Raw genomic sequence first — 10,535 nt, 5'->3', positions numbered from 1 at the left:
CCTTCCTCGGTATTGGCTCACTGGCTTTTCATCTCAGCCCGAGGCGTCCATAGCATCTCCCCTGCTTTGCAGACTCAGGGCAGCATGGCGAGTGGCCAGGGTCACAGAGAAAAGCAAAGGCAGCTTTTGGAGACCAGGCTGAGGCCGCTCGCTGGGCTGCTCACAGAGCATGGAGGTCTGGGAGCAGGAGAGAGGCTGATAGACAGGAGGCTCAAAGCAGATCCGGGGCCGGGGGGGAGTACAGGAGAAGCAAGGTGCAACAGCCAGCTCACCCCTGCCTCCCAGAGGGTGGGTGGAATACGTGGTGGGAGCAAGACCAACCCCCTCTCCCCACCCAGGTCCTGCCCAAGCCCTCTCGAGGACTCAGCCCCTCACCCCTTGAGTGATATCACCAATTCCGGTCCTCTCTGTGAGCTAGGGCCAGACCAGGGGAAGCAGGGAGGAGAGGGTTGCACAACCCATATTCCCCATGACCTCCCCCCCCCCCCGCAGGCCAGGAACCAGACTCAAGGAGATGCGGCCCAGTCCCTTCTGTACCAGCTCCACTCACTACATCCAAGTCAGCCTCAAAGATCCAGGCCATGCCCTTGCCCTGCCAGGCCCTGGGAGGCTGGGGGCTGGGGCAAGGGAGGCATCAGGATGCGTTTGGAATGTGACTTGGACCAGGCTTTCATCTTCTTCTGCTCACTTTTAGCGAGTGGTCTAGGACTAGGCTCAGGCACAGAGGGAGAGGCATGCCCAGGACCTTAATGGTTCCATTAGAACCCCAGGGAGTGGCAGTACAGAGAAATGGAGGAACTTCCTGAAGGTCACACAGCCAGCTGGCAGCCATGCCAGCTAGAACACTGTAAGCTAGAGCACAGCCACCACGGCCAGTCAGGCACAGGCTGGGCCTTGTCTCTGCTACCTGTTGCCTACAGGACCTGGACAAGTCAGCTGGCCTGTGCGCATCAGTCTCCTCTCCTATGAAATGGGAAGCGGGCTAGGGCAGGTTGATAATCTGCCTGGAAGGTGTATGGCACAGGCTTGGTGGCCTATAACACCATCTCCCTGACGAGCAGACTTTATGACCCCAGGGAGGGAGGGAAGGAAAAGCCACAGCTGAGGTGACCACCCACCTACCAGCCCTCCCGACCCTATCTACTTACAAAGGTTCGAGACCAGGAAGTCGCAGAAAGGGCCAAGAAGGAGAAATGATACAGGCCTTTTATTTGTTCCAGAGCTTTGGCCACTGTGTGGTCTTAGAATGCCATGCTTTCCCAGGGACACCCACACCTAGGGACACCCAAGATCTCTGTGGAGGTCAGACCACAGTGCCCCTTCAGGCCTCGTCAGTCCAGAAGGCCCATCTGCCCACTACTGGTTCCCGGGACCAGCAAATGTCCCAGAAGCTGGACACTGGCAGCCACCTTCTCCACAGTGGCTTTCCCAAGGCATTGGTTATAATATTGCACTTGTCAATTAGGAAGATGATGGGGCACGGATTTCCTATTACAGCACATGGGCCAAGCATCCAACTACTGTTTAAATAAATAAAACTCAAGGTGGGGGTCTGAGCTACGAGCCTCAGCAGTCCCCCCACCCCCATACCCCAGGATGGCCACAGAGCCCAGGCCTGGGCCTGCTGTCCCACCAGCCAGTTCTTTTAAGGAACTTGGTCACCACAAAAATCTCCAAACGAAACATCCAAAGCAGAAAGCTGTAGCTCCAGATCTGACTCCAGTAGGGTCCCCTGACCGTCAGGGCCCTTGTACCAGGACCCCTCGTACCAGGGCAGTGGAGGCCCCATGGGGCCGGTCCTTCTACTCCTCCAGTGGCCTGGGCCTCTTTCAGTCCAGGCGACAAACCCAACTGTCCATCTGTCCATTTGGAGACACAGCCTCTGGGGGCTCGCTTGCCCCCTCCGTCGCCGGGGGGGGGAAGAAGGCGGGTGGGCAGGAGGCCCAGCCCCTCGGTGTGATCGCTGAGCTGGACTCCCGTGGCTCCTAGAGTGGGGGACTCATCTTCTTCTGGTTAATGAGGTCCAGGTAGAGATCAGAGCGGAGAAAGCGAGGGTACGAGTCCTTTTCCATGAGCCCAAAGATGCGTTTCTGGGCCAGGTCGAAGCAGCCCCGTGTGACGCTCTGCAGGTTGTCCTTGGTGTGTTCCCGGGTATACGAGTCCAGGTTCACCTGTGGACACACAGGAGCTGGAGTTGGAGCTGCCTGGAAGGCACCCAGCCTGGGGGTCCAGTGCTGAAAAAAGTCTAGGGGGCAATCTGGTCGCCCCACTGCAAACCCTTCTGTGCCACAGCCAGGGGGCTGCTGTGATGGAGCGCCTCAGGCCAGAGGACTGGAGTCTTGGCAAAGTCGCTTCCTGGAGGGGTGGCGGGATCTGTGGGACCTGAAAACACCATCCTTCTACTACTTGGGTCCCTACTTCGCAGTTCTGAACCCTGGCTGTGCTTAAGCAAATCTGTGCACGGAGCCTCAGTTTTCCTATCTGCAGACTGAGCCCAAACAAAACCACCCACATGAAACTCTCAGTGCCTGGCACAGGCTCGCCATACATGTTAGCCACTAAAATTAGCCACTCTGAGACTGTCTCCTTGGTTTTCAAACCAAGATGATATTGAAACTCATTTCAAAGGGTGTCATGAACACATCTACAAAGGGCTGAGCTCTGAGCCTAGGCGGATTAGGGTGTAGATGGGGACATTTCATGATGGCCCAGGATCCTGTCCTTCCCTGGCCTCCCCCTTTCTGAGCTGCTGGCTACCTCCTTGCAGCTGAAGGGCCACTGGAGCCATGGGAGCTAGAGCCTGAGGACAGGGCTGGGGTCCTACCTCCTTGCACGCCTGGATGGCGATGAATTCAGCAAAGATCTTCTTGGCCTTGGCCACCATCTTGGACTGTGACTTGACTTTCTTGAAGTCCTCACACGCCAGCCAGAACTCCAGGTTCTCCTCACTGAACTCAGTGCGAAGGAAGGCCTGGAACACTTCTAAGCCATCTGAAAGGAGAAGCCCAGGTGTGGATGAGAGGCAAAGCCAGCCCTGATTGTCCTTCGGATTGCCCCCACTGCCCATGCTGGCCCTTCGAGGGCCTTAAGGGAGCAAATGCAGAGAGCTGAGTAAAAGTCCTTATCGCTGAGAACTGAGAGCCCCAGAACACAGTTCTAGTCCTGCCGGGGCCTCAGGATGGGCCTGGCCAGCTCTCCCTCCTATCGATGCCTCAGGACCCTCCCTCTGCAAAACAGTGATCACCAATCCCATCTCAAGAGCCCAGACGGGATCCTGCCCATTGGACCATGTGACGCCAGGCACATTTGGCCCAGTGCGAGTCCTCAGTACATGGAAGTGTTTATTGTTATTCTGGGAATTTGGGTCTGAGTACACAGGTCCCAGTGGCCTCCAGCAGGCAGGGGCCACTTCCCGGGGGGGGGGGGGGGGGAGACGGAAGGGCTGGCAGGAGATGACCCCAAGGTTTGACCAGAGGCTGCCTGAGCTCACCCAACAGCCAGGAACACCTGGCTGAGCCCAGGTGAGTAGGAAGGCGGACTCTCCAGGATATTCCTTGGGCCCAAAGGGGGGGGGGGGAGGGAGAGAGGGAGGGGAACAGCAGCTGGCACCACTCACATTTGTGAAGCAGCAGCTTCTCCAAGGACTCGCTCCACTTGAGGGCTTCCTCGGAGCTGGGCCTAAGGGGTGAGGACGAGAATATGGTGAGGCTGGGGGGCGGGGGGCGGGGCAGGGTGTGGGGGAAGCCGGGCCAGGAGGCTTTTGTTAGTGACACTGGGCCCAGGCTGTCACTGACCGGGGATGGGGGGGGGGGGGGTGTGGCGGGGGAGATCTACCCCATTTCTTGGAGCTGGAACCACTCTCGGCCCCCCTGCCCCCTGCCTGGCCTTCCTCCCCAGGATAACGGCTCCCTGTGACTGCTGCTGATTGCTGGGTACCAGGCTCCCCATCTCCCCCGAATACAACCAAGTGAATACAACCCCTTCTCCTAATACCACTGTTGAGCCTCACTTCCCCCCGCCCCCCAAGATCCAGTGAGTGGCTAAAGAGTCCCAGGTGGGAGATGGGCAGGGAGGACTTACTTGAACGACTTTATCATCTTGTCTGTCTTGGCTGCTGGCAGGGCTCCCGGGGATTCATTCCGCCGCCTGAAGATCGCCAGCTTGTTCTTCATGTCCTTGGCTCTGGGGACGAAAAGCAGAGAAGGTTGGTCAGGCCTGATGCCCACGAGCGACCCTTGCTAGTCCAGGGTGGTGGGAGGGCCAGGGCCAGGCCAGGGGGCACCTACTCCTTCATGGTGTGCCGCCTCTGTAGGTTCCCATTGCGTGTGAGGTACATGCCCCGGAGCATCTCGGAGAGCCCCCCGCTCCCCACCTGCAGGGAACACCCCTTCTGCTCCTGCCTTCCACCCTAGATCCTGGGCCGTGAGGAGCAATGGTGAAGTCCTTGCTTGCTGGAATTCTGGCCAGATGACTGGACTCCCAGGCACTAGCCTGGGCTGGGATTTCAGACAGGAGGAGCCAGGAAATGGGAGGGACCAGGAGGGGGAGGGAAGAGAAAAAAAACACCCCCCTCCTCCCGAGCTGTGAAAGGGGCATGTGTCGGCAAGGGACGGCCTCTGGGGCCCGCCCTCGGCAGGAAGCCAGACCCAGTTATTTGTGACTAGCCTCCCCGTTGCTATGGCAGCGAGAAGCCCGGTGGGGAGAATCCAAGTCAGCAAATTGCTAGGAGGGACAGAGGGGGGGGGGCAGGCTCTGCCCACCAGGGTGGCACAGAACTGCTATTTTTAGCTAAAAACCATTTTTAGTCAGGCCACTCCTCCCAGAAGGCAGATTTTGGCAAGGGTGCTGTTGAGAAAGGGGTTAAAGGCCTCCTGCTCCAGTGTGTTTCCTTTGCCCCTGGTCCCCTGGCTGGACACCGCCATGACAACAGCCCTGCCAGCCTCCCTCCCTGGGGGTCAGTCTGTCTCTCCATCCACAGAAATATACCAAGACCCCCCCACCCCCACCCCTGACACACAAGTCTGGGTTGATCTCAATCGGAATCATTTCAGAAGTGCAAATCTTATAAACAGGCAACAGAAAATAAAATGTCCCCACCATCTGCAAGGTAAGTGCTCAGTTGTTATGTGTATTTGCTTTAGTGATTTTTTTTCAAATAATAAAAAATTTATTAATAATAATAAAAATTTTCAGTTTCAGTCTCCATAGTTCTGAAGATATAAAATGCTGAACTGAACCCCAAGAAGAAAAATGCAAAACGTATCATCCAAATCACAAAACTAAATATGTGTAGAAGAAAGCAAAATGACTCAACTTCGGAGAGAGCTTGTAACATTTATACTTCGGGAGTTATTGAAGCTCCGAATGGCACTAGGACTTCTGGGTAAGTCCCCTGTGTGATTAAGGGAACTGTTGCTATACCAGGCCCAGGTGGAGAGCCCAGGTCCAGAACCGGGGTTGAGTCCAGCAGGACTGACAACAGTACCTACCTGAGACTGTTGCTGGTCACAAGGAAGACTTAGCACAAAAGAGCACAGGCATGGGATTCTGAGGCCATGTGTGTTCTGGAAGTCTGGGACAGGGTCCCCAGTCTAGCAGTTTCCAAGCCAAAGAAGTCCCCAGTTCAGCAGCCCTCTAGAAGAGGATAGGGTTCCTCAAATTGCCCAGGGAACACAGAGCAAGAAAGCCACTTCCAAAAGCCGGGCGCTGGTGGCTCACGCCTGTAATCCTAGCTACTCAGGAGGCTGAGATCTGAGGATCGCGGTTCAAAGCCAGCCCGGGCAGGAGAGACCGTGAGACTCCTATCTCCAATAAACCACCAGAAAACCCGAAGTGGCGCTGTAGCTCAAGTGGTAGAGCGCTTGCCTTGAGCTGAAGAGCTGAGGGACAGTGCCCAGGCCCAGAGTTCAAGCCCCACGACCGACAAAAAAAAAAAAAAAGAAAGCCACTTCCAAGCCAGGTGCCAGTGGTTCACACCTGTAATCCTGGCTACTCAAGAGCCTGAGATCTGAGGACCCCAGTTTGAAGCCAGCTTGGGCAGCAAAGTTCTTGAAGAAGCATGGCTTAAGTGGTGTGTCAACCTTGAGCCAAATAGCTAATAGACAGAGCTCTGAGTTCAAGACCCAGAACCTGTGCAAAAGAAAAACAAGGAAGCAAGAAAGAACAAAAAGAAGAGAAAGAAGAAGAGAAAAGCTGCTTCCTGGGGCTTGGTGCTCTGTGCTGAATGACCTAGCCCCCTGGTGGCCGCATGAGACACAGACGCCCAGGCCTGACCTCCAGCCAGGAGGCCACTGCTGTCCCCCTGGAACTCTGTGTTTCTCTGGGGCTGGAGGAGCCTGGGGCTAACTTACTGCCCAGCCAAATTGTTCCTTCTAGACCCTCAGGTGTGAAGCTGCAGGCCAGCCCCAAGCCCCTCCTACTCCCTTGACAAGTAACTAAGCTATTCGTATATTAGCTTCCTCATTTGTAAAATAAAGAGAAGATAATTTTTTAAAAGAGACGCAAACTAAAGATGAAATTAGACCATATGTAGTGCATATGGGGCAGCGCCTGGCATAATGCTTGTTGGCTTGGCTATCATTATTATTATTATATTTTGCCAGTCCTGGGGCTTGAACTCTGGGGCCTGGGTACTGTCTCTGAGCTTCTTTTGCCTAAGGCTAGCACTACTGCTTGAGCCACAGTGCCACTTATGGCTTTTTTGAGTAGTTTAGTGGAGATAAGAGTCTCACAAAGTTTCCTGCTGGGGCTGGCTTCGAACTGGGATCCTCAGATCTCAGCGTCCTGAGTAGCTAGGATTATAGGCTGAGCCACTAGCACCCGGCTTGTTGGTTATTATTTTGATGATTATCTCAAGAGTCCATAACTAAGCTTTTAAGAGTGTGAAGCTCACACCTATGATCCTAGCAGGTCAAGAGGCTGAGACCCAGATGATCATGGTTCAAAGCTAGCCAAGGCGGAGACGTATGCCAGATGCCATCTCTAAAATAACCAACAAAAAGCCAGACAGCTGAGCAAGCATGCCAAATACTGAGTACTGAGTTCAAAGCCCAGTAATAGCAAAGAAGAAAAGATAGAAAAGAAATGAAGAAAACGGGGGGAGAGGGGGGGGAGATGAGAGGGAGGGAAGGAGAGAGAGGGAAAGGAAGAAAGGAAGGAAAGAAGGGAGGGAGGGAGGCTTTAAGCATTCATTGCCCCTGAAAATGCTAGCCATGATTCCAGACAAGTTGAACACCCTGGACGCCCAGCCTCCACTGCCACCCACTCCCCACTGGGGTTGCCATCACAACAGCTCTGGCCCTGAACAGCCCCTCCCTCCTGAAATCAGGAGGTTAAAGGAGATGAGTAAAGTAAGGAATTGTTGCTCATGCATTTCATCTTCTCTGGAAAGCGCAGCTTTGCTGTCTGCAGTAAGAGAGGCTCACAGCTGCTGCCCAAACCAGGAGAGGGCAGGGGAGCTGGCAAAGAAAGGTTGTAATCGCATAAGGTCTAGGCCAGGGAAGAGGCACATAAGAAGCATCTTTCCCTGTGTCTAGTTAATGGGGAGTGCTACTAGCCTGGAGAGAAGGTGGGCTCCCCCTGGGAGGTGATCCCTGAGCCCTTCTCCCTGCACCGCCTCAGTCTCTATGGTCTAAGCTTGAGGGTACCAAGAGATTAAAAACAAAAAACAAAAAACAAGCCGGGCACCGGGGGCTCACGCCTGTAATCCTAGCTACTCAGGAGGCTGAGATCTAAGGATCGCAGTTCAAAGCCAGCCTGGGCAGGAAAGTCCGTGAGACTCTTATCTCCAATAAACCACTAGAAAACCAGAAGTGGCGCTGTAGCTCAAGTGGTAGAGCGCTCGCCTTGAGCTGAAGAGCACAGGGACAGCGCCCAAGCCCAGAGTTCAAGCCCCACAACCTACCAAAAACAAAAAACTCTCTTACCACACTCCCATACCATCACCACCACCTCCCCCCACACACACACCTTGTTAATAAGCACCTCTAATAAACCTCCACAAGTACTGGGTGCAGTAGCTCAAGCCTGTAATCCTAGCTACTTAGGAGGCAAAGGACAGGGGGACTGTGTTTTGAGGCCAGCCCTAGCATGCAGGTTCTAAGGACTCAATCTCAGTGAATGCCTGGGCTTAGCGGCAGGCACCTGCTATTTCAACCAAGGGGAAGCACAGTGGCCGGGCATGGTGGCATGGGCCTGTCATCCCCAGCCCAGACCCACTCAGGTATAAAGTGAGATCCTACCTTGAAAATAACCAATGCAAAACACGGTTGGAGGTGTAGTTCTAGCAGTAGAGTGCCTGTTTAGCAAGTATGAGGCCCTGAGTTCAAGCAAAACAACCCAGCCATACAAACAAACAAACAACAACAAATCCTCCACAAATATAAAGGGGCCTGAGCATGACCAAAAAGCTTCAGGAAAGTGGGATAATATAGTCAGGCCAGCAGCGCCCCCTCCTGGCAATTCCTGAGAACTGCCTCAACCCTTTCTCCCGTCACTCAAGGGCCCAGAAGGAACAAAGGACCAGTCCATGTCATTGCTTAGCCCTGAGTCTGAGCAGGTCCAGGCACCCTGGCTAGCTGCCTCTGGCTCACCATGGCTGCTGGGTACTCATCATCATCTTGCTTTACTCTGAGGGAATGCTCAGGACCCTGGTGACCCACCCTGAGACCCCTGCAAAGTTAGGAGACACCACTGTTCCTTGGTGTCTGTGAGTAGGGGTGGAGGTGGATGCAGGCCCATTCCCAAGCTATATCCCTAGAGGAAAGATGATCCTTCAGACAGAGGAGGAAGATGGGTACAGGGAGGTTCCTTCCACCCCCACCGCACAAGAATGAGTACCATGGATACTCCCAACGTACATATTTTTGCTCTTTCTCTTCCTGGAGGTTTCATCGTCCCCGATGTCAGCCCCGCTCATCTGCAGAGAGAAGACAGATGTACTGCAGTTTACGTGCCCAGGGACTCCTGACCAAGCCCAGAGGACCAGAGGTTCAGCCTGCCCCAGCCCCCCATCACTTCCACCCTCTGCAGATCAGGTGTGTGTAGGGGTGAGACCAGTGACTGGGAACAGCTGAGTGGAAAGGGTGAAGGGCTGGGAAGAGACCCAGCCTGCTGGGGCCAGGCCAGACAGACAGAAGCATCATGGTAAATCTGCAGGCAAGAGAACTAAGTTTCAGACAAGCTTCTGCCACGTGACTTGGCCAAGCTCTGTTTGTTTCTGAGCCTCCATTCCCGTCCTTCATTTCTCGAATCAAGATTACAGTCATTTAGTCAGGATTCTGAGGGTCAAAGGAGACCAGGCATTGTTGGGCGGGGTGTAATGTGAACCCTTACAGATCTGAGAGCACCTCTCTTGATTTAAAGCTTTCTGAGACTCCCTAGTGCCTTCTGGATAATATCCATTACTGGACAGGGTCTTTTCTTGTGTGTGTGTGTGTGTGTGTGTGTGTGTGTGTGTGTGTGTGTGTGTGTGTGTGTGTGTGTGTGTGTGTTGCAGAACAATTCTTGGATGCCAAGATATAGAATCGATCCAGGAGGCTGTCAACAAATAAATGATTTCTTTTATGTGCTGATCTTGAACTCAGCCCTGAGTGCCATCCCAGCTTTTCTGTCCAAGGCTAGCTCTCTACTGTTTGAGATACAGCTCTACTTCTGGCTCTTTTGGGGGTAGTTTATGGGAGATAAGAGCCTGGGTTGGCTTCAAACCATGATCCTCAGAAAGTTCAGCCTCCTAAGTATCTAGGACTTCAGGCATGAGCCACCAGCACCTGGTGATAAATACATTTTTAAAAGTATATATACACATACAAAGTGGAGTATGGTTCAACCGTCAAGAAGAATTCAGTTGTATCATTTGTGGAAAATGGATGAAACTATGAAAATGAAACAGATAATCTTTCATGTTTTCTCATATTTGGAGAGAGAGAGAGAGAGAGAGAGAGAGAGAGAGTTGCAGACTCCCACCCTCTAGGTGAGGGCCATCTAATCTCATCTCCCTAGACCTGCCTATGCTGTGCGTCCTCTTGGAGACTCCAGGCCCCTCCCATGGCTGCCTCACAGCAGGAACCTAGGCTTAGCTCTGAGGTAGAAGAAGCACTGTCATTGGACGGTATGAATCTGTGTCACAAGACAAGGCCGAGGGCTACCGTGTATGGATCCTAAACAAATTCCTCATGAGATTCAGTCTGGGCCTCAGTTTCAGTATGGGAAGTGGCTAGCCTCAGTGGAGAACCCACTAAAAATGATGGATGGATGGATGGATGGATGGGTAGGTGGGTGGGTGGATGGATGGGTGGGAGGATGGATGGACTTTAATGCCTTCATTCATGATGCTCATAGTATCAAGCCATTAGTCACGTGATAAATCCAGCAGGACCTCAGTCACTTGTTCAGAGTCCCAGCATTTCAGTGACAGCTGGAATCAGTCTGTCTACATTCAAGGCCTGTGTTTGTCCAGCAGAGGACGCTCAAACGCCAGGGTGGTGGCATTAGCGTTTTCCAGGGAAGACTCAGGGCAAGGCCTCCTTCCTGAGTCT

General features: G+C 53.6%; 1 protein-coding gene across 7 annotated transcripts in view; it reads right to left on the bottom strand.

The window, feature by feature from the left end:
• Positions 1-1,188: 1,188 nt before the first annotated feature.
• Positions 1,189-10,535, bottom strand: part of Rgs3 (regulator of G protein signaling 3) — a 127,163-nt gene continuing 117,816 nt past the window's right edge. For 5 of the 7 annotated variants that reach the window (XM_042695468.1, XM_042695476.1, XM_042695507.1 and 2 more), the window contains 5 exons: positions 8,859-8,917; positions 4,081-4,182; positions 3,617-3,678; positions 2,825-2,991; positions 1,189-2,171 (listed from right to left, as the gene is read on the bottom strand). In XM_042695468.1, coding sequence (XP_042551402.1) covers positions 1,986-2,171; positions 2,825-2,991; positions 3,617-3,678; positions 4,081-4,182; positions 8,859-8,917 — 576 coding nt within the window. In that variant the 3' untranslated portion in view covers positions 1,189-1,985. Of the gene's footprint in view, positions 2,172-2,824; positions 2,992-3,616; positions 3,679-4,080; positions 4,183-4,286; positions 4,623-8,858; positions 8,918-10,535 lie in introns of those variants that run through there. The other 2 variants (XM_042695520.1, XM_042695528.1) reach the window with 2 other exon arrangements.

This window comes from Dipodomys spectabilis, unplaced genomic scaffold (assembly GCF_019054845.1).
Source record: "Dipodomys spectabilis isolate Male_0828 unplaced genomic scaffold, ASM1905484v1 ptg000006l, whole genome shotgun sequence".
In the NCBI taxonomy this organism is placed as follows: domain Eukaryota; kingdom Metazoa; phylum Chordata; class Mammalia; order Rodentia; family Heteromyidae; genus Dipodomys; species Dipodomys spectabilis.
This window is presented reverse-complemented; position numbering and strand designations above follow the sequence as displayed.